The following is a 25,086-nucleotide window of genomic DNA, read 5'->3' on the forward strand; positions in this document are numbered from 1 at the left end:
TATCCCCGCAAAGCTCATCCGGATTTGTGAAATGACTTTAACTGACACGAGGTCCTCAGTTAAAATAGGAAACCAAGTTGATGGTGTCGACGCGCAATGCGTCCATTGAGCTCGGACCGACTGTGGAAGTTGGTTCCTATAATATTGAGGTAGTAAAAGACTTCGTCTACCTCGGCAGCTCCGTAAACACAACAAACGACATCAGTAGTGCGATTCTCTAACTCATTTTTTGAGTTACCGACAATTGTCGGTAAAATTAAAATGCTTATAATTTCGTTAATTACCGATGTTTTTCGATAAGTTAGCGACGAATAAAAAGCTGTCGTAAAGTTTTACCGATAGCAAGACGTTGTCAACTTTTATTTAAAATTTTCCTTCAAAATTTTGCGTTTTAATTTTACCGATATTTGTCGGTAACTCAAAAAATGAGTTAGAGAATCGCACTACAGTTGTGAAATAAAAAGAAGAATTGTATTGGCCAACGGATGCAACTTTGGTTTAAGTAAGCAATTTAAAAACAAAGCCACATCTCGTCAAACAAAAATAACGCTCTACAAAACGCTGATACTACCCGTGATGATGTATGGCTCCGAAGCCTGGGTACTTGCGCAAGCAGACATGGCAGTGCTTGGTGTGTTTGAGAGAAAAATTCTTCGAAAGATCTACGGACCAATTTGCGTTGACGGTGAATATCGACGTCGCATGAACCACGAACTGTATCTGCTATACAACGACATCAATATTGTTAAACGTATCGAGATGCAGCGATTGCGTTGGCTAGGCCATATCATAAGAATGACCGATGATGAACCAGCTAAAAAGGCGTATAAATACGGACCGCTTGGCGGTGCACGCAGAATTGGCAGGCCAAGGAATAGATGGCGCAAACAAGTGGATGATGAGATGAAAAGGCGCGGTAGCAACAAATAGATAGGAATGGAACAAACGTTCTGTAATGGGCCAGCTAAGTAGTAGTATATATTTGTATACCAATTTCCGTTACATATTTCCAATTTCATCAAAATTAAACATACGTAGCGTGATTGGTGCACCAAATGCCTAAAATCGGGCGAAAAATATATATAGGAGCTATATTCACATCTGAATAGATGTTTCCAAAATAAATAGAGCTCGTCCTTTGGCCAAAACAAAAAATTTTGCCGGTTTGTCTGACTATGTCCACGGATGAATCACAGGCGCGGTTTGGCGCCATGCCCCTTGACATGAACTTGAACTTGAAGCATGGGTTGCAGTTTTCTGAGTATGATTAGATGATATGGTAGAGTATCGCCGAAGCCTTGCGTTTTTGTGAACGGGTATTACTCTTTAACACTGTTCCTGCATCAAAGCGGCCTACGCCGGACTGTGCTATGTGGTTGTGTGATGACTGAGGATTGGAAATGCTGTTACATTACAGATTCACCAAGTATGGTTATAGGGCATGTAGGGATTGTGTGCGATTTCAGGATACAATCGGAATCGATTATAAGGACACGCTGGGCAATTCGCTCTTATCTCAGCTATTCTACAACCAAGTACATATGTAGAGAGGTTGATTTTGGTACCGGAACATCAAAGGGATTAATAAATTCCCAGAAGCAAGAATTAATAAAATGTTGGCCAATTAGCCTCTCTATGACTGTGCAAAGCTTGAATAAGTCTCCACTAAAGCTTACGGACTGAGAAACTAGTTGTTCAATCATTAGGTTAGCAAACGATTGAAAATATGCATTTCCGTGTACCCGATAATTTGTAGAAATTATTACCAATTGTTTGAATTTTGACAGTATTAGTCAATATTTAGTCAAAATTATTAAGTAAAAGGACAAACCAAATAATAGATATGTCCTTGTACTCGATCGTTTTTACTAAATGTTGCTGAAACACGTTTTTTAACAACTTTTCCATTATACAATTGTCAAAATTGGTAATAACTATTACAAATTATCGAGTACATTCGAACTTCTGATTTGTAGCCGAACACAATGTGCTACGCGTACAAACATTAAGGCAGGTATCGGCACCCATACAAATGAAGTATGTGCGGTCACACGCATACGACATCGAGAGCGTAAATTTCGCTCTGTCCACAAACATCGTGTGGGTTATTGCATTGCTAAAATTAAGAATCATTGAAAAAAGCGACGGCATAACCTTCTTCGTTGACTTCTGAGCGAAGTTTAAATGGTGGGTGTTTTGCTGTTACTCTCATCAAGAGCACGTGTGCCCAATTTTGCCGGATGTTGCATTAATGGTTGTAAAAGCTTACATGTGTTCCACCATCTGTTCTTTATTTTGTAAACAAAGGACTCGTGAGCCGACGGTGAGCGACGAACACACAACTCTAGGATTTGTAGTCGGATACACACACTCTGTGCCACCGCACTCATTAGTTAGGAAGTAGTAAAGTAAATAGTTTTAACTAGTTACATTACTTTGTAATGGGTTACATAATGACTAACACATCCGAATTTTTGGCGGGACTAGTCCAGAATTTTACCAAGTTATACTGAATAAGGACCAGAGCTAATTATCTATGCATCAAAATAACGGATTTGCATTCTGTTGTAAATCAACAAAAAGCAACATGGCGTTAAATTTGCTTCTCGAGTATAATTTGTCTTTGCATTTTACCTTTTGTTAATTACAATTTCAATTCTTGGTAATAATTTACATGTGTGCACACTCCTCATTATTAACCAATTGCATATTGGCTGGCATTCACTGGGCATGACAATGACACTACCCAGAGAGTCAGGTCATACATTAAATATGCAATAATTGCACTGTTGGCCAAACTGCAATGTACGCACGAACTCAAACACCGATTCAACATGGGTTCTTGTTACTCTGTCCGTAGAGAGAGCTATACACGACGACTTCAAACTACTACGATATGGTCTTTTCCCAATAAATATTATTCTGTGATTTGACATTTCCGCTTGAGTTCGTTTATTTGAGTGTCTTCTTCAGGCAATTGGCAAAGACTTCTCCTGAAGGCAATGTGCCATGTATGTTTGTAGCCCCAAAATGCCACAAACTGTCTGTCTTCGAATGTACAGCACCAGTAGCAGTAACTGCATTGTGCATACATTACCAATGGGGACTACCATTAATATGGACACATGTTCACTACATGGTAACGTGTGGCCATAAATTTGCAGGCAGTAATGCATAATTTACTCATCGTTTTGGTTACAACACATAACATAACATGCAAAAGTAACCGAATACTAAGTACAGACTGCAAGACAAGGCATCCTCAAATTGTTGTCTATGAGTCCAACATTGGGTGTATGTTTAAAACCTATGGACATGGTGCCTTCTTCGTATTCTCCTTCTTCACCTCCACCGCTTCACTGAATGAAAAGGAAGTTATGTCATAAATAATGTCAGGTACTTTCATATGTAAAGAACATGAATGTGAACATAATTTAATGTCACCAGAAGAAGAAGAAGAAAAGTTGCAGCCAGAACAATGCCTAATAAAGTTGTTTGAGACAAATATCTTGTGACATTTATGGGAATTTGGATATGTTTTAACCTACACCACTGCCCACTGTGGAGAGAATATTAAACACCAAAATTATGGTGGTTTTTGTACAGGTACATCCTGCCGCAACGAGGCGATGTGGGGTATCTGTTAAATGATAAAGTTGTTGAAGAGGGATCAGAGGGTAAGGATTGGGCGTTTAGTAACATATTTCGCCAGAGATGATTATAATCGAAGGGGAGTAAGGGCAGTAATTTATTTTATCATTTTATACCCCTGGTTTTCTCAATTACTATAATAATAAGATTTTAATGTCAATTTTACCTTTTCAAAAAATAACACAGATTATACAATTTGTTTCACTTTCAGCAACAAAATGTACACGTCGCATTAGAAGCAGGCCCAAATGCGAAATCACCATTGATTTATACAAAGTCATTAGAACTATACTTTTTATAACCGCGTATTTTATATCGTACAACAAAGACAAGCAAAAATCCACCTAAATGTCCGACGAAGTGCCTTCGGGGAGATTATCTCAAATTTTTGATCCGCTTACAAATTTGCAGCAACCCAGCAGCAGCAATAGCAGCCAACATCATCATCACCAGCATTATCAACAGCAGCAGCAGCAGCGTACCCTACTTAGAAGTAGATCCAACTCTTCCTCACCATCACCCTCAACTTCTGGTCGAGCAACACCAGCATCATTGGGTGCTGCAAGTGCGGGTAGTGCGGGCAGTAGCGGTAGTTCTTCGCATCATCATCAACAGCAGCAACATCAGGCATTTCAACAAAATTACCAATACCTCACCCAAACTCACAACTATTTTTTACGTTCTCAAGATGCTGCGACCAGCAGTAGTGGGGGTGCGGTGGGGCACAATTATTTGCACACTTTCCCCTCGGCTGCAAATCAAAGTCATTATTTCCAGCAGCAACAACAACACTATCAAGCCCAATATGCTACACATCATCAACAGCCGTATTTGATGTCTCCCTATGTGCAACAGCAGCATCAACAGCAACAACAACAGCAACATTCTTTGCCACCACTTTATGCCACTTCACATTCATTGAATTCTTCACCATTGCTTACCAAGCGGGCCATCTCCTTTAGCGGTAACATGCCTCTGAGTCGCCAGCAAATGGAAACGGGCTTTAACAGTCCGGCAGCCGCTTTTCAACGTAGCCAAGCTACTGCCCAATCTACACCAAACAGTCCACGTCTAATGCCTAGACGGACACAAAAACCACCACCCATACCAGCAAAGCCCAACAGTAGCGGAACGGCATCAGCAGCTGGGCCACCACCACAACCTCCATCACTTCCCAGTGCCTCAAATCAAAATGCATCACTAAAAGATCAACAAAATCAAGTCAATCCTGCTGCATCACTCGACGGTGCTGATGCACCCTGGCCTCATTTTTCATCACTAACGGAATACTTGGATGTTCATCAGGTCAATAATTATACACAAGGTGTGCCAGAGGTAGGTTTTTTTTTGGGATATTTGTCTTGGAGTTTGTGTTTATATGTATGTGGTTTTCTTTCAGATCAACTGGCAAGAACGTTGTCTAGAGCTTCAATTGGAATTACATCGTTCAAAAAATCAAGCTGGCCGTATACGAGATATGCTAAGAGAAAAGGTAAGCCCAGGATATTTTGTAGTTGGCATTCAAAAGTGGGATACACTTTTATTATAAATTATTTGCAATTTCTTTTCATTACCCCACTGGTGATGGTGTCTTTCCACCTCCACCTCGGTTGAGTTGAAATTTTAAATCTGAGTTTTTAGTCACATTATGAGCCTCTAGGTAAACTTTGGTGTTAAGGGACAGCTCAGAATCAAGGATTTTTTTCAGTATACAATTTCCAGGATGCAAAGGTTTTTTTGAGCTGGGGTTGCATTGTTGGTCTCGGAAAGTTTGAAATGAAAACTATTTTTATACCCTCCACCATAATACGAAGGGTATAATTAAATTTGTCATTCCGTTTGTAATACATCGAAATATACATCGTGGATCCTACAAAATATATATATTCTAAGTCAATAACTATGTCCGTCTGCCCGTCCGTCCGTCTGTTGAAATCAAGATAAAACGCAAGTTTTAAGATAGAGTATAGAAGTTTCTATTAATCCTAGAATGTATGGCATTGCAAATGGGCCATATCGGTTCACGTCTTGATATAGCCCCCATAGAACGGCACCACCCGATTTTCGGTATTTTGAAGGTTTTAGCCTCATTATCACACCGAAATGGCTTATATTTGGTATTTAGTTTTCGTTGGGGGTATTAAAAGTCCCCCCAGAAACTTGTCGGTATAGGTCCTCGCCTTAGTATAGCCCCCATAGAACGGTACCTCCCTATTTCTGGTATTTTGAAGGTTTTAGCCTCATTATCACACTGAAATGGCTGAAATTTGGTACTTGGTCTTCATTGGGGGTATAAAACTTTCTACGAGAAATGTCTCGGTACAGATTCACGCCCTCATATAGCATCCATAGAACGGTACCTCCTGATTTTCGGTATTATGAAGGTTGTGGCCACAGCAACCCACCGAAATGGCTGAAATTTGGTATTTAGTCTTTGTTGGAGGTAAAAGCCTTTCTGACTTATATTTGTCGGTATATAGCCCCCATAGAACGGTACCTCCCGATTTCCGTAATTCTGAAGGTTGAGACATCAATATCCCACAGAATGACTGAAATTTGTTATTTGTGGTTATAAAATATTCAAGAAGAAAATTATCAGTATAGGTCCGCGTGTTCCTATATCCCACATAGAAACGTACCTCTGGATTTTCGGTATTTTTTTACCGAAATATTGGAAATTTGGTATTTAGTTTTCTTTGAGTCCAAAAATTTCCAGAAGATTGTAGGTATAGATCGGATATATCTAGGAAATGAGTTAAGTCCCACACATAGTTTTTGGGATGCTGAATACTTAAGTGTATGTTACTTGCCGCAGATAAGGCACAGAGGAAATAAAAAAAACTTATTACAAATGTCCTTACTATCCCATTATTTTAACAAGGACATGTCGCGTGAAATAATCAGCTATTTTTCACCACAATAATAAACAGTTAAACTTTGGCTACTATAATTAGTAACTACTTATTTTAGTGACCAAAAAACAAATACAAATTTCTCGCAACATGCACTTATTAAAATAATGGGTTAATTATTATTATTTTTTATTTAAATATTTATTACAATTAAAAATTATAATAAACTAATAGCTTAAAGCACTAGCGACTACGGCTATCGGGTCGGGTTATTTAGGACATTTGTAATGAGATTTTGCTCGGAAAGTATGTAAATCTGAATGATTTCAGTATTTTTCATAATCGCTCTAAAACAATATAAATCAGAGCAAACGGTTTCCCTATTATATTCTCTACCATTATATGGAAGGTATAATTAACTTTTTCATTATGTTTATAAAACATCGCAATATTCGTCAGAGAATATCGTCGAAATCAAGATACTGCTCGCAATAGTTAAGATATAGCTTTATAATTTGGTACAGAAGTTTCAACTACATCTAGAATGTTAGGTATTGAAAATGATCCTCTCAATTTTCTGTATTTTGAAAGTTGTAGCCAAATTATTGTACCGAAACGGCCGAGATATTCGATATTTAATCTTCCTTATAGCTACAAGTTTTCCAAAGAAAATTTGTGAATATAGGTAGGTCCACGTTTTGAAATGGTCCCCTCCCGTTTTGAAATGGTACCTCCCGACTTTCCGGTTTTTGAAGGTTTTAGCCACATCATCTCACCGAAACGGCTGAAGTTTGCCATTTAGTCATTCTGGGGCTACACAACTTTCCCCCAGAATTTTGTCTTTGTAGTTTGATGGTTTTAGCCACTCTATCTCACCGAACTGGCTAGAATTATGCATTTAAGCTTCTCTGGGCCAACAAAACCTTCCCCCAAAATATTGTCAAGGCAATACCGAACGGCACTTCCCCATTTTCGGTATTTTGAAGGTTTAAGTCACATCATCTCAACAAAATGATTGAACTTTGGTATTTAATCCTCTATGACTTCAAAACATTCCCTTATGATGTAGCTCCCATAGAACGGTACCTTCAGATATTCGGGTAGTTTGAAGGTTTTTTATTTATTTATTTCAGTCTTTAGAACATAAATTCCTTACAGACTATGATAACAAAGTTATATTTAATTAAATACAGTAATAAAATACAATTTAAAGTTCTCTTTGTCCCAATTTACATTAGGCGAGTTTACTTGCGGCAAGTGTCAGTTTGCTGGAGAGAGAGGTGAGGCATATGGTAACCCTTTGCCTCTCAGCCCCCTCTCTTACCTACAAACTGACAATTGCCGCAAGTAAACTCGCCTAATGTAAATTGGGACTTTCGAAATGCAAAACTCTAAATGTTGATTATATTTCCTTTGGTAGTTCATACTAATCTCATTAATATAATAAAAAGCACGCGTTAAGGGACTATGTCGAACATAATTTGTTCGATGCATTGGTATATTAAAAACGTCAACGTACCTCATTTGCCTCGGAGGAGCATCCATTGGTATCAATGATAATAATTCAGAAGAATTAATCGTATCATTCAATAAATCAAAAATAAACAAAGCCGATTGAATTTTTCGTCTATGCTCAAGGGTTTGCAACCCAAGAAGCAACAGACATTTTGATATGTAAGTGGAGCTTCACCCCAGTGAATGAAAGACTTGCTGCAATTCGAATAAAAATTCTTCAACATCAGCTTTATTTGCGCTCATGCTCCCACTGAAGAAAAGGACGAACAGACCAAAGATATATTTTACGAGCGCTTAGAAGAAACATATGACCGTTGCCCTGCCCATGACATTAAAATCATTCTAGGCGATTTTAATGCCAAAATTGGAAAGGAGAATATCTTTGGCCCAACAGTCGGGAAATTCAGTCTCCACAGTGAAACATCTGACAATGGTATGAGGCTGATAGACTTTGCAGCTGCAAAAAACATGGTAGTTAGCAGTACCAGATTTAATCATCTCGATATTCATAAGGGCACCTGGCTGTCCCCAGATCAAAGAACAAGCAATCAAATTGATCATGTTGTGATAGATGGAAGACATTCATCCAGCGTGTTGGATGTACGATCGTTCCGAGGCGCAAACATTGATTCGGACCACTATCTTGTTGCAGCAAGGTACGTACCCGTCTAAACGTTGCAAATAAAGCACGAACAGACACAACGCGGAAGTTGGACATCGATAGGCTGCAAACACAACAGATAGCCACAGCATATTCCACTCAACTAGCCCAATTGCTTAACGCGAGCACTCCTTGTCCCGATAACATAACAACACAATGGCAAAATATTGCCCACTCCATGCAAAAAGCCGCAAAATCCATACTTGGATTCCAGAGACCTCCACAAAGGAATTCATGGTATGACCAGGAGTGCCGTGGTGCTACCGAAGATAAAAATGCGGCATATAGAGCTACTTTACAATCAGTAGCAACGCGTAGCGCACGAGAGAGATATCGGGAGAAAAGGAGAGAAGAGAAACGTCTTTTCCGCAAGAAAAAGAGAGAGATGGAAAAGCGGGAGTGTGAAAAAATCGAGATGTACAGGAGCCAGAATGAAGTCCGAAAATTCTACCAAAGAGTGAAACATCAAACAGATGGCTTTGGTACAGGCACATCCTCCTGTAGAGACCAGCAAGGTAATCTGGTAACAGATACAGATAGCGTGCTCAGGATATGGAAGGAACATTTCTCCAATCTGCTGGTGTCCAATAGTGGCGAAGACGATGATACCGCAGATCCAATCCCAGAAGATGGTATAGAATGTATACCACCCGGCCAAGATGAGGTAAAAACAGCAATCAACCGGCTGAAGAATAATAAAGCAGCAGGAGCCGATGGCTTACCAGCCGAGCTGTTTAAAACCGGAGGCGACGCGCTGATAAGGTGTATGCATCAGCTAGTTAGCACCATCTGGCAGGAAGAACGCGTACCCGACGATTGGAACCTGAGCATCCTATGTCCCGTCCACAAAAAAGGAGATAAGACTGTATTCTCCAACTATAGGGGCATAAGTCTACTCCCTATTGCCTATAAGATAGTGTCAGGGATACTGTGCGAACTAATAAAGCCTATGGTCAACGAGATAATTGGACCATACCAATGTGGCTTTAGACATGGCAAGTCCACCATTGACCAGATATTTATCCTGCGGCAAATCCTAGAGAAGACCTAAGAGATGCAGATCGACACATTTCATCTTTTTGTCGATTATAAAGCAGCATTCGACAGTCCCCTCCGATCAAAGGTATTCCATGCAATGTCTGAATTTGGTATTCCCGCAAAGCTCATCCGGCTTTGTAAGATGACTCTAACTGATACTAGGTCCTCAGTTAAAATTGGAAACAACCTCTCCGAAGAATTTTGTACCAAAAGAGGTTTCAGACAAGGAGACAGCCTTTCGTGTGACCTATACAACATTTTGCTGGAAAAGGTAATACAAGATGCAAATGTCAAAAGAAATGGCACAATTTACACCAATAGCCACATGTTACTTGCCTATGCTGATGACATAGACATCATGGGACGATCAGTAAAGGAAGTAACTGATACCTTTAGGAAGGTCGAAGCAGAATCTGCGAAAGTGGGTCTGGCGGTAAACGGCGAAAAGACCAAATTGATGGTGTCGACGCGCAAAGCGTCCATAGAGCTCGGACCAACCGTAGAAGTTGGTACCTACAATTTTGAGGTAGTTAAAGACTTCGTCTACCTCGGCACTGCCATAAACACAACAAACAACATCAGTTGTGAAATAAGAAGAAGAATTGTATTGGCCAACAGATGCTACTATGGATTAAGTAAGCAATTTAAAAACAAAGCCACATCTCGTCAAACAAAAATAACACTATACAAAACGCTGATACTACCCGTGCTAATGTATGGCTCCGAAGCATGGGTACTTGCGCAAGCAGATAAGGCAGTGCTTGGTGTGTTTGAGAGGAAAATTCTTCGAAAGATCTACGGGCCGATTTGCGTTGACGGTGAATATCGACGTCGTATGAACCACGAGCTATATAAGCTATACAAAGACATGCATATAGTTAAACGTATCGAGATGCAACGATTGCGTTGGCCAGGCCATATCATGAGAATGAGCGATGATGAACCCGCTAAAAAGGCGTACGAATACATGCCACATGGCGGTGCACGCAGAATCGGCAGGCCTAAGCTTCGATGGAGCACACAAGTGGATGAAGAAATGGAAAGGCGCGGTATTCCAAAAAGTCAAGCGAAAAACAGAGAGGAATGGAGATCTTTTCTTAGTTCGGTCTATGGAACAAATGTTCTGTAATGGGCCAACTAAGTAAGTAAGTAAGTGGAGGAACCAACGAACTGAAATGATCTTAAAGCATATTTGACAAATACCCGCTGAACTCTCTCAATACGAGAAATATGGTTTTTACTATGTGGATTCCATATTATTGAGGCATATTCAATATTAGATCTGACATACGCCGGTATGAGGATCTGTAAAATCTTTACCGTTTCGCTTTATGAAAGCTAGCATTTTATATGTTTTAGGGAGTATGTAATCAATGTGGGGTAAAAATGTCATTGCTGAATCAAAGATGACCCCAAGATCACGAATTGAAGTGACAGTTGTAATTGTATTCTCACCCAATGTAAAAGAGCAATGAATAGGATGACGTAATTTATTATAAGATAAATGAAAGCATTTGGACGCATTTAATGGTAATTTATTTTTCCGACACCAATCACAGAAATTATTCAAGTCTGATTGAATATAAACAGCGCCAAGTACAGAATTTACTTTTGAGAAAATCTTAAGATCATCCACATAAAGTAAAAACTTTGACCTATGAAAACATATTGAAACATCATTAATGAATAAATTACAGAGGAGAGGACCTAACACACCAGATGTTTGTTTATATGAATATGATAAATAGTCCCCAACAATAACTTGACAAATTCTGTTAGATAAATAGGACTCAATCCACTTTAAGAAGATTTAATGAAAACCCATACTTTTCAGTTTAAGTAATAAAATTGTGTGCGATACCTTATCAAAGGCTTTAGAAAAGTCAGTACAGAGAGTTTCCAACTGACTTCCCTGTTCCAACGATTATAAACAAAATTCACTGAATGTTGCCACATTAGAAACGGTTGATCTGCCCGAAAAGAAACCATGTTGATTAGGCGATATTATCGATTTGGTTAGAAAAAATATTTGTTGTATATGATATGCTCAAATACTTTAGAAATTGAACATAATTTTCAAATTGGTCGCCGTAACATCATGTTTATTGCCATCTTTAAACACGGGGGTAATTAACGCGGACTTCCAACGGTCAATAAATGTACCTTCTGTGAGGGATAAATTAAAAATGTAAGAAATAGCAAAACTAAGACTAACATTACACTTTTTCAAAAAATGAGCACAGAGCCCATCTGAATCTACTTTGGTGCCATTTTTCATTTCATTCATAAACATCATCTTTAGTAATACTGACGAAACCAACATTTAAATTAGTCTCAAGAACATCAACATTAACATTGGCGTTTGAAGAAATCTCAAAATTTGATTTGAAATAATCGGCAAACAAATTGGCTACTTCATTTTCTGTTTGTGACATTATTCCATTGAATGTTACAGAGGAAGGGATGTCAGTCTGGCTCTTTTTGGACTTTATGTAAGACCAAAAAGCTTTTGGGTTAGATTTAATTTCACTTTCTTTATTAAATAAGTATTGTTTGTATAAATACTTATTTAAGAAATTAAATTCACGTTGGTAATGAAGAAACATTTCCCTATCATCAGGAGAGTTCGATTTTACAAATCTTTTCTGAAATTTATTTCGAAGATTTTTAATTTTTTTAAGATTTTTATTGTACCAAGGCTGCCTATAATGCTTATCTTTCTTACGTGGCACGTGCTCATTAAGTATAGTTAAAACGTTATCAATGAAAATATTATAGCATTGTTCTGTAGAACGTTGCGCAAACAAGGTTTCCCAATTAACCAAGAGCAAATTAGAGTTTAGCATTTCAAAATTACAACTGTTGAAATTAAAGGCTGGCGTGATATTATTAGAATGACATTTAATGAATTCAAAGGCATTAATTCCCAGTGAGAGTTGATTATGATGAACTTTAGATGGAGATAAGGGCGTTAATGACTCATACAATCTATATATAATGTCATCGGAAACAAAAACCAGATCAAGGAATCTGTTCAGTTTATTAGAAACGTGATTAATTTGATTTAAATTCATTGACAAAAGAGCATCAATAAAATTAATTTCATATTCTTTTATAACGTTAATAGGAGACAGAGCCTCATTGCGTACGAACTGAACCCATGAGATATTTTCCAAATTAAAATCACCCAATATACACATTATGTCATTACGGGAATCCCCATCTCATTTTGAGATATTAGCTAAATGTTCATCATACAAATCGCCTACGCTACCAGGGGGTATATATGATACACATAAATATAGTTTAACCTTTAAGCCAAAAATACATATAATAAGTTGATCTAGAAGACCGTTATGGTCATTAATAATACATAGCGATGATTTATACTTATTTCTCACAGCTACAAGCACTCCACCACCTCTTGTACAACCAGTAAGTACAGCATTTCTGTCTTTTCTATTGACATTGTATAATTTAGCATCAAAAAATTCGGCATTAGAAAAATCATCATTCAGCCACGTTTCAACAAGTACAATGATGTCAAAATCGCATTGTGAAGAAAATTGATATACATCTTTAGATTTAGTACGCAACCCTGATACATTCTGGTAGTATACTCTTAAACCATTGATGGAGTTAGCTAACTTTGATGACTCGGTGCTGGATTTTTGTGAAAATTTATAAATGGACGCACCTTAATATCCATTGGCCACAAATTTGGATCCAAAATACGATTGTAAAAGCATGATGTTACTCCAAATTTAAAGTTAACTCTCTTTAGATTGGCAGTCTCAGCATCTTTTTTATTATAATTTGTTCTGCAGTTACACTTGGCTTAAACGAAGACAGGTGAATCCATTTTTTTGGATTTAATTATTTCTAAGTCATTTGGCTCGGGATTAGAACCAAATACAACATTACGCCTTTTGCGTTTACGCCTCTGAACACCAACCCAATCAGACGTGTTAGCTACCGGCTGTTGTGCTGTTTCAGATACTTCATTAGCAACATGTTCGTTACCATACATGTTAGCTTCACACATGTCAGCATTATTATCACCTTCAGTCACTGCAGTATGTGTTGATGACAAAGATGAACAAGACAACGCGGGAAGAATTACTTTTTTATTCTGTTCGACCATTCTATGTTGAGTTTTTGATGCTACATTAGATGCAACAACACTATTTAAATGAGTACCAACATTTGTTTGGTTTCTTTGACGATCTTGCTTATTACTTTCCATCATAGTTTGCTTCATTTCAAGCAACTGAGCAGATACTGTTGTTTTGATAAATTCTCGCATTTCTCTCACTTCATTTGTTAAGGATGAGACTGCAGAAATAAGACTTGATGTCACTTTAAGGCAATCATTGCAGTTAAAGACGATATTAGAGTTATTCATAAAAGCTTCAGCGAATTTATCTTCAATTTTGGCACAGATTAAATGATACTTTGCTCTGCATAAATGGCAGGCAATAAATTTAGATTTAAGTGAATTGAAACACTTCGCGCAGAGTGTGTTTGCAGGAGGATCCATTGCACCAACCGTACAAACAAGCAGGGTGCCAAGTTGGTGGTTTTCCCGCTACTTGTGGTGATTTCTGACGTACAAAAACCACTGTTTAAGCAGGAATGTCAACTGTTTTAAGGTAAAAATCGCTACAGGCCTATGGTGCGTATGTGGCTGTAGCGATTTTTACCTCGGAACAGTTGGCATCCCTGCAAACAAGCAGTCAAGCAGACACTTTTTTTTAGCCACATCATCTCACCAAAATGGTTCACATTTGGTATTTAGTCTTCTTTGGTAGGTGCACGTTTTGATATGCCCCCATAGAACCGTGCCTCCCGATTTTCGGTATTTTAAATGTTTTGGCGACAGCAAAATGGTTGAAATTTGACATTTGGCAGCCAAGATCACAAGATATACGTTAACGTGACTGCAACAACAACATATTTTCTCCTTATTCTAATCTGTCGTGGTTAAGCAAAAAAAAGACTCGCTCAGAGAGACTAATGCACAAAATATTTTGAGCACCACCGCATTTAGTCTTCTTTTACGAATTGTGAAACTACAATGTTCATAGATGAGAATAATAAAAAACAAAAAAATTCGGTGGAGGGATTTTTAAATAAATCGCGGTCAAAGGTCACATTTTTAGTTTTTTACCGGTTCTGCTTTTTTAGGCTTTCACGATTCTGCTGGAAAATGGCAAGTCTTATCGAAATGGGACTATTGAAAATGTTGAATAATGTTGTGAAAATTTTCTACAAGATCTACCTTTATGCTTTTTCTATAGATTTTATAATTTTTTTTACAGTGTTTTTATTATTACAGTGTTTTATTTAACTTGCTTTGGTGTGTGTTTAGTTCAAATCTGGTAACTCATTTTTAACACGGTTGCAGTTGACCAATCGAACTAAAACTTTGCACACTTTTCAGATTTGGATGACAATACACAAATATGAAATCAAAACCAATATTGGTCCATTTTTACACTGTTTTATCTAATTTGCTTTTCAAATCTGGTAACCAATTTTTCACACAGTTGCAGTTGACCAATCGAACTTAAAATTGGCACACATTTCAGATTTGGATGACAATACATGTAGATGAAATCAAAACAAATATTGGTCCATTCTTACAGTGTTTTTACGGTGTCTAACTTAACCCCCTTTTCAAATCTGGTAACTGATTTTTAAAACGGTTGCAGTTGACCAATCGAAGTAAAACTTTGCACACTTTTCAGATTTAGATGACAATACGTGAATATGAAACCAAAATCAATATGGGTCCATTTTTTCCTATGGCCCCCATATAACGGTACCACCCGATTTCCGGTATTTTGCTTTTCAAATCTGGTAACTCATTTTTCACACAGTTGCAGTTGACCAATCGAACTAAAACTTTGTACGCTTTTCAGATTTGTATGACAATACAAGAATGTGAAATCAAAACCAACATTATCCATTTTTACAGTGTTGTACAGTGTTCAATTTTACATGCTTTTCAAATCTGGTAACTCATTTTTAACACAGTCATAATTGATCAAGCGAACTAAAACTTTGCACACTTTTCAGATATGGATGACAATACATGAATATGAAATCAAAAACAACATTGGTCCATTTTTACACTGTCTTACAGTTTTTTATCTAATTTGCTTTTTAAATCTGGTAACTCATTTTTCACACAGTTGTAGTGGACCAATCGAACTAAAACTTTGTACGCTTTTCAGATTTGTATGACAATACATGAATATGAAACTGAAACCTGTAGCTCCCATCCAGCGGTACCACTCGATTTAAGGTATTTTATCGTAATTTTAAGCCCGTATTGGCTGTTTTTTGACAACTTGGGTTTCCAATAGTACAGGAACGTACCCATTAAAAATAATATACCAGGTTTTGGTATAGCCCCCATATAGCGGTACCGCCCGATTTCAAGTGTTTTAAGGATTTTATATTAATTTTTATACTGAATTGCGTGTAACTTGGCATTTGGAGATCCCAGTAGTACAGAAATTTTTCCACCAAAAATTTTGACATAGGTCCAGGTCTTGGTATAGCGCCCATATTACGGCTCCACCCGATTTCAAGTGTTTTTTGTCTTAATTTTTGGGCCGAAATGGATGAAACTTTGATTTCGATTTCCCAACTTCTCCACCAAAAATTGTGGACATAGGTCCAGGTTTTGATATAGCCCCTATAAATGGTACCACCCAATTTCAGGCATTTTAAAGTTTGTATCTACATTTTCGGCCTAAATTGGTTATGGGGTTCCGTTGAAAATGGAAAGAGCATGTTGAGAGGGGAAAGTTCGGAGGAGGTTGTTCGGCGGTGGTTTTTCGGAGGTTCGGTGGAAGTTGTTCGGAGTTAAAGTGAATGTTGTTCGGAAGTTCCGAGGAGTTTGTTTGAAAGTTCGGATGAGACTGTCCGGAGGAGATTTTGGATGGGGTTGTTTGTACACAATTTTGGTGGGGAAGTTTCTGTACAACTGGGAACTCGAAATGCCAAGTTACTGCCAATTCGGACTAAAAATGGAGACAAAATCCTCAAAACAACTTAAATCGGGTAGTACCGCTATATAAATAAGCACCATAATTAAATATCATTTATAATCTCAAGTATATGCAAATAAAATTGAAAATCTTAAAAATGTATTTACAAAAAAATTAAAAATAATTATAAAATTAATAAGTTTCAGTGTTCTATTTTTAAATGCACTAAAAACTAGAAAATATGTATATAATTAAAAAATTATGTAACAGTGTTTTATTTATAAATGCACTTAAAAGTAGAAAATAATTTTTCATGATGGAATCTCTCAAATAAAACGCTTGCCGTTCAATATTATCACAATTTTTAATTCAAATGCAAGCGTTTTATTTGAGAGATTCCATCATGAAAAATTATTTTCTACTTTAAAGTGCATTTATAAATAAAACACTGTTACATATTTTTTTTAATTATATACTTATTGAGATGTAGAAATGAATTCAAGTCACATTTTTAGAGTTTTTAGGTTTTCACGATTTTGCCTGAAACGGAGATTTAGAGATAATGTTATAGCTATGAAATCTACAAGATTTACTTTTATAAGTTTTTCCTAGGTTTTACCATTTTTGAGACATAGAAAATCAAATTGGGACATTTCACTGACTCCATCGCCTGCTTATAATACAATGTCATGGCTAGCATTTTCTGGTAGCAGGCAGTGTAATGTCCTAATTTAATCTTCTATATCTCAAAAATGGTAAAACCTAAGAAAAAATCATAAATGTCAATCTTGTTGATTATATGCAACGTTTTGAAAGTACCGCCAGATTTTACGCATTTTGAAGTTTGCACACTAGGGTTATCACTCTTTGACTGTTTTTCTCAAAAATGATTTCCAACGTCCATATTCAGTAACTTTTTAACAACTTTACACATTGTTTATTTTACAACAAATTCATTTGTTTGTTTTGTAGTTGTTACAAAAACAAAAGAAAGAAATTTCGATAAAAGGCCTACTGTAGGCGGAATGAATGAACCTTTGCCTACTAATGAGTAAAGGACGTTTATTCTATTAAGGTATTAATAAAGGTCAGGCACAAACCATTTTGGTTTTTTATACCCTCAGCATTTATGCTAACGAGGGTATATGCACTTTAATACGGGCTAAATGTGCCTAATCGAAATAATAGACAATTTGGAGTTGATTTAGGCATGTCCGTCTGTCTGGCTGTCTGGAGCGTAAGATAAATCTCGAACGGATCAACCGATTCGTTCCAATATTTGGCTTTCGTAATGTTTTTTCCAAACTTAGTTAAAGTTCGAAGATGGTTCAATCGGTCCACTCCTTCCGGTACCTCCCCCACAAAACTTCAAAAATGTTCGAAAAATTGTGCACACCATAACACTTGAAGGGAGTGGCCGATTTGGTCTATACTTTACATATCCTAATATATCTAGTAGGTAACGAATAGGTTCGGAATATATTTGTCCACTCATTCGGGTACCTCCCATACAAAATGTCCGATAAGTTCACTTTGAATTTTGTTGAAGCAACTTGCATTCGCTGCCTCAATTGCGACGGTAAAAGTTTTTTTTTGCCAGTCCATAGTTCTTGAGAAAACAACCGGAAAGGTATACAAAACCCGTATTTCACCATATGCAGTGGATGGAGAGCACGATAATTCTCGGACTGATCAACCAATTTGGTCAAAATTTTGGCATTTGGCCTTGGTCTCTAAGTGCAGTTTAGAGTCTGTTCGAAGATCCTTTGGAAATGTATACCGACTCTGTTTGTCATGGTCCTGTTTACAGAGATATTTTGGTTTCCGTGGACAAGCCCATGCTTCCTGATATATGGGTCTAGAAGTTATATGATGACTCCCTGAAATTACTAGTGGGAGCGATTTCTATCGAAAAGATATGACTATCAAAATAAAATCCACTTCCCTAATGGACTATGCTGGTCAATTCCTTTAAGTACCTCCTATGCAAGATTTTTGTCGGCAAGTTCAAATGTCCAAAAATGGCCACAAAATTCTGAAAAGGCCCTAAATACTATCTGTGGATGAACGATTTTATTCACATTTTTGAAAAAAAATATTTTTTTTGCACTAATGAATGACATTTTACTTGTTATTGACTATGATAACATTTATAGCATTTAAATATTGAAAAGGATCCCACACAAATCGGTTGTAAGTCATATGATATATGAAAAAAATGTATATGATATTAAATTATAAATTTTGTAAGCAACAAAAGGTTACGCCATTTCGATTATGCCGTTTTTCCCAAAAGGTTATTTTCAGTTATATGTCTGCTTGTACTGATTTGTTTTCAAGATTTTTAACACTTGTTAGTACATGCTAACCAAATCGACTGTTGCATGTGTTACGAATACATCGTGAAGTTAAAGCAATATGTACTGAAGAAGGATAATTATAACATCTATGTTAAAAATTATTCCTCCTTTTATCTTTCCATGTCATTTCCTGTCCTACATATTCCTATCAGTATAAATACTTTAATAACATTCATAAGTTTCCGTTACTTTTTTAGATCGCTCTGATGAATGTTTCCTCTTTGTCTTTTACAATATAATGTGCTGTTCAGCAAATATGTAATGGTTTCGTGAAAGTTGCTATTATGTAGAATATGCAGAATAATATGGTCCTGTGGCATGAATTCCATGGGACAATGACTGCAGGGAAGAATGACAATCGGTAGTTGAAGTATGTTTTCATATGCGTACATGTGCCATTCATACATTTTTTAAGTTAAATGTCATTCATTTATGTCGACTGTAAAGAATATCTGCATACCTATGCGTATTAGGGAGGAGTGCATTTTTTCCGAAACAATTTTAATGATACGATTTATAAGAAAATTCTTTCCAAGGTCTGTGCAATGTTGAAAATCGTTTTCTTAATTCCATCACAACCCAATCGATTTGATTCTAAGTTCCAAAATAACATCATATAAGCCTAGTTTTCCTACGGTAAACGCAAACTTATCCGGGCACTGAGTTAGTAATATATTCCGATACTCTTCATTGTACACACTAATAAAAAGCCCAACGCGTTTTTTCATCACTGGGTTTATTGCGAAAACGCTTTCATTCACTGAACAATGCTTCACCTCCGGTGCAACTGATTGTCTTTTAACCGGAAGGTATGTGTACTTTTGTTGGTTTTTTTTATATGAAAATAATGGAAACAAAAATTTCCGGAAAACAAACTATAAATAAAAGCTGAAATATAAGGGATGTACTAGAAACATGCAATATTTTAAATATTAAATGAGTATGTACAGGGAACATACTCATTTAATATTTAACACAAATGGGACAATCATATTAATATACAGTGTCGGCCAAAACTAAAGCACCCCCTCAGAACAATTTTTTAAAATGATCATTTTTTATAAGAAAACTAGGTTGTAGATCTTGTAAATCTTGATAAAACAAAAACTTAAGGGATTCTGAATTTAATAAAAACATTTTAAATGGCAAATATAAGTTGTCAAAATTAAAGCACCCCAATTTAAGGAACAAAAAAAAAACTAGTGAAATCAATATTTCGTTGCATATGCTTTATTCTGCGTGATACATCTTGGAGGCATCCTTAATATTCTCTAAATTACTAGACATCGAATTTTTGCATGTTTTTTATTTATTATCCGATTGGAATCAAATTTTGGATCTAGGCGTTTTAGGGTCAATTTTTGGATATTTTGGGCCATATCAAAAACCATATGCAAAAAATATGCGAAATGTGCAAAAAAATATGCGAACTGTGCAAAAAAATATGTAAAAAATATGCAAACAGTTTTTGGTCGAAAATCGTCATAAAAGTCGTAGATTTTAAGATTGACAAAGTTTGAGCACAATTGGAATATGTTAACACGTGGCGAATATGGAATATGTTACTAATTGGCGAGTTCGGCGACTCATATCTGTAGAACGGTTAAAGCTATTTGACCGCATTATGCATTAAATTAAAGGCCTTTCTGTTCATTTTATGTTAAAAAACAAAATACGTAAGTATTACTGAATTCGAGATAATAAAGCCAATGTCCCGAAAAACGTCACTAGGCACGCCTTTGGGCGAAAATAGAGTATATAAAAAAACCATTTCCTCCACCATAGTATGGAGGGTATATTAAGTTTGTTTTTCCGTTTGTAACGCATTGAAATACTCATTTGAGACCCTATAAAGTATATATATTCTTGATCAGGGTAAAATTCTGAGTCGATCGGTGCATGTCCGTCCGTCCGTCTGTGGTAATCACTCTAGCATCCACAAAAATGGAGATAGGACGCTGAAAGTTTGGGAAAATGTGTCTTTTGTTTGCAGGCCGGTCAAGTTGGATGATGGGCTATATCGGTCCACGTTTTGGTATAGCCCCCATATAACGGTACCCCCCGATTTGCGATATTTTGATGTTTTTAGCTACATTTTCAGACCGATTTAGCTATAATTTGACATTTAGGGTTCTTAGGTATCAATAAACTTATATAACAAAAGTTGTGGACATAGGTCCACGTTTTGGTATAGCCCCCATATAACGGTACCCCCGATTTACGGTATTTTGACGTTTTTAGCTACATTTTCAGACTGATGTAGCTATAATTTGACATTTAGGGTTATTAAGTGTCAAAAAACTTATATAACAAAAATTCTGGACATAGTTCCACGTTTTGGTATAGCCCCCATATAACGGTACCCCGCGATTTACGGTATTTTGACGTTTTTAGCTACATTTTCAGACCGATTTAGATATAATTTGACATTTAGGGTTCTTAAGTGCCAATAAACTTATATCAGAAAACTTGTGGACATTGGTCGACGCTTTGGTATAGCCCCCATATAACGGTACCCCCGATTTACGGTATTTTGACGTATTTAGCCACATTTTCAGACCGAATTAGCTATAATTTGATATTTAGAGTTCTTAGTGACAAAAAAAACTTATATTCGAAAAAATTATGAACATAGCTACATGTTTTGGTATAGCCCCATATAACGGTACCTCCCGATTTTCGGTATTTTGAGATTTTTACCTACAAGTTTTAACCGAATTAGCTGTAATTCGAACATATAATTCAACATTTGAAGTTCTTAGTGGTCACCACACCTCTCCACCAACATTCTCTGAAATTTTGGGAAAATGCATCTTTTGTTTGCAGGCAGGTCAAGTTCGATGATGGGCTATATCGGTCCACATTTTGGTATAGCCCGCATATAACGGTACCCCCCGATTTACGGTATTTTGACGTTTTTAGCTACACTTTCAGACCGATGTGGCTAAAATTTGACATTTAGAGTTCTTAAATGTTATTAAGCTTATATAACAAAACTTGTGGACATAGGTCCACGTTTTGGTATAGCCCCCATATAACGGTGCCCCTCGATTTACGGTATTTTGACGTTTTTAGCTACATTTTCAGACCGATTTAGCTATAATTTGACATTTAGGGTTCTTAAGTGTAAATAAACGTATATAACAAAAGTTGTGGACATAGGTCCACGTTTTGGTATAGCCCCCATATAATGGTACCCCCGATTTACGGCATTTTGACGTTTTTAGCTACATTTTCAGACCGATTTAGCTATAAATTGACATTTAGGGTTCTTAAATGTCAATAAACTTATACGACTAGTGGACATAGGTCCATGTTTTGGAATAGCCCCCATATAACGTTACCGCCCGATTTCAGGTATTTTGACGTTTTAAGTCGTATTTCTAGACCGAATTAGCTATAATTTGATATTTAGGGTTCTTAGTGACCAAGCAACTTATATTCGAAAAAATTATGAATATAGGTCCATGTTTTGGTATAGCCCCATATAACGGTACCTCCCGATTTTCGGTATTTTGAGAATTTTACCTACAAGTTTTAACCGAATTTTCTGTAATTTGAACATTTGACATTTAAAATTCCTTGGTGACCAAACCTCTCCACCAAAAATTGTCGAGAAAGGTCGATGTATTGATAAAGCCCCCATATAACGGTACCTCCCGATTTTCAGTAATTTGATGATTTTAGCTACAATATTAAACCGAACTAGCAGTAATTTGACATTTGAAGTTCTTAGTGGTCACAACACCTGTCCATCAATAATTGTCAACATAGATCCATGTTCGGATATAGCTCCCATAAAACGGTACTTCCCAATTTTCAGTAATTTTGCAATTTTAGCTACAATTTTTAACCGAACTAACTGTAATTTGACATTTGAAGGTTGTAGTGGTCACCACACATCTGCATCAACAATTTTCAACATAGCCCCAATATAACGATACTTCCCGATTTTCGGTACTTTGAGGATTTTACTTAAAATGTTTAACCGAACGTAGGTCCATGTTTTGGTATAGCCCCAAAACAAACCTCCCGATTTTCCGTACCTTAGCTTTATTTTTTGGACGAACTTTCTGTAATTTGAAATTTAAAAGCCAACAAAAATTCTGCAACAAAAATTGTTCATTTAAGTTCATATTTTCGTATAGCCCACATACCTCCGAACTAGCTGTTAATGACATTTGAAGTTCCCACGTTGTGTACCGATTTTCGGTATTTTGAGGATTCTAGCTGCAATTTTTAACCGAATTAGGAGTTATTTGACATTCCATGTTTTATTATAACCCCTATATAACGGTACCTCCCAATTTCTAGCCCACCAAAAATTGTCAACATACATAGTTAGATATAGGCACCATAAAAAAGGGCCTCCGGAATTGACATTTTAACGTACCCACTTAAAGTTGGGGACAGGAATGAAAACTAATTATTCCATTTTAGTGCAAAATATTTTATGGTGGAGGGTATGAAAAGTTCGGCCCGGCCGAACTTAACGCTTTTTTACTTGTTTTATCAATGTTTGGAATGAAAACAAATGGCATTTACATTTTATTCTTATTTAAATTTATTCAAGTGTCTGACAACATGTGGTTTTGGAGCTATCTGGGTACAGCTAACTACTTAAAGAACGCATTGTTTTAGTTGCCCGTCCTTTGTAATTAATTGGTTGTAATCTGTGACGAGCTCGACTCCTCGCTATTCTATATCGTTCTCAACTTTTAAGTTGTTTACCATCCTTTGCGCCTCCTGGAAATTCGGAGTTAATATTTAATCTCTAGAACCACAAGAAGTCCCACTATTAATTATGCCAGGTAGACCTTTTGTAAATTTGGAGAAATTTCCATTTTTGCTTTGTAAGATTTTTGTCGCCTTTTGGCTCTTTACGGTGTTTTGCACTGTCGGATCAAACAATGCCAGGTCAACAAGTTCAGGACAAAGATTACACAGATTATTTATCATCTTTTATTTCCTTTTTCTGATATTAGTTTATCAATGTTTTCGTATTTCAATAGATTTTCAATGAGGTCAAGGTTAGGTTTTGATGCTAAACGCATCGTAGAATCTGAAGAACCATCTGTCCCGAAAAGAATCAAGCTTGGCTTCAAGAAAATCCTAACCATGAAATTGTCATTGCTCTCTAGAAGCTTTATCAGTGAAGAGCGGACAATAAACCGTGTACTGGCATGATAAACTATTACCAGGTATCACATGGAGGTAAAGAACAACTCCTAGACTCTCCCGAAACTGACAGTAGCTGAGGGGAGAAACAAGACCTTGCAGTGTGCGAATGCCTATAATAATTGTGTCTCACCAGCTGGTGCAGATGTTAGGTCGAGAGCTTTTGTATCAGCCTACAGTATTGTTGAGAGGGATTTTTGATTTTTACATACATAACTCATTGACCTTTGGCATAACTGTCCTTCCGGCTTCGTAATAGTATCTTCATCGACTTTCATCGCCAAAAGGAATTTTTCACCCCCCAGCCTTTGACCTCCATATTTGCGCGTACTGATATTTTTCCTTAAAACCCGTTTAAGAATACAGGATTTTTGTTCTAGAACTGCAACTAGCAAAGTTTTAATCAGCGAGTTAATTTTATTTGATTGACAACTCGATAAGCTTTTTAAAGGTATACATATCGCTCATTTACTCAAAGAGTGACACATTTAAGTTGTCTATTGAAATTTTGCATTTCTGATTTTCATCATAGACAAATGGTTCAGTGGACTTTTTTGCTCAGTTCGATCCCAGAAATCAGAAACGCGAAGGGCCCATTAATTTATAATAATAATAATAATTATAATTACATCTTTGTGTTTATTTCAGCTCGAGTCCATATTTTGTTGCAATTCAATTGTTTGAATAACAACAAAATATTTTAAAGTGGATATGAAATTGCTTAGTTGTGGGCGAAGGGTAGGTTTATCGATACAGAGTCGGCGAAAAAGGGAACTGATGAAGTTGTTTGGTGACAGCTGAAACTGTAGTATTCCCTACCCTTCGCCCAC

At 36.7% G+C, this 25,086-nt stretch overlaps 1 protein-coding gene across 8 annotated transcripts in view; it reads left to right on the top strand.

The window, feature by feature from the left end:
* Positions 1 to 25,086, top strand: part of LOC141397778 (uncharacterized protein CG43867) — a 664,656-nt gene that overhangs the window by 117,399 nt on the left and 522,171 nt on the right. For all 8 annotated transcript variants that reach the window (XM_073974478.1, XM_073974482.1, XM_073974481.1 and 5 more), the window contains 2 exons: positions 3,863 to 4,986; positions 5,051 to 5,143. In XM_073974478.1, the coding sequence (XP_073830579.1) occupies positions 4,000 to 4,986; positions 5,051 to 5,143 (1,080 nt within the window). In that variant the 5' untranslated portion in view covers positions 3,863 to 3,999. The remainder of the gene's footprint in view (positions 1 to 3,862; positions 4,987 to 5,050; positions 5,144 to 25,086) is intronic.

The sequence above is a fragment of the Musca autumnalis genome, unplaced genomic scaffold (genome assembly GCF_047663935.1).
Source record: "Musca autumnalis isolate F117 unplaced genomic scaffold, ASM4766393v1 scaffold_3, whole genome shotgun sequence".
Classification (NCBI taxonomy): Eukaryota; Metazoa; Arthropoda; class Insecta; order Diptera; family Muscidae; genus Musca; species Musca autumnalis.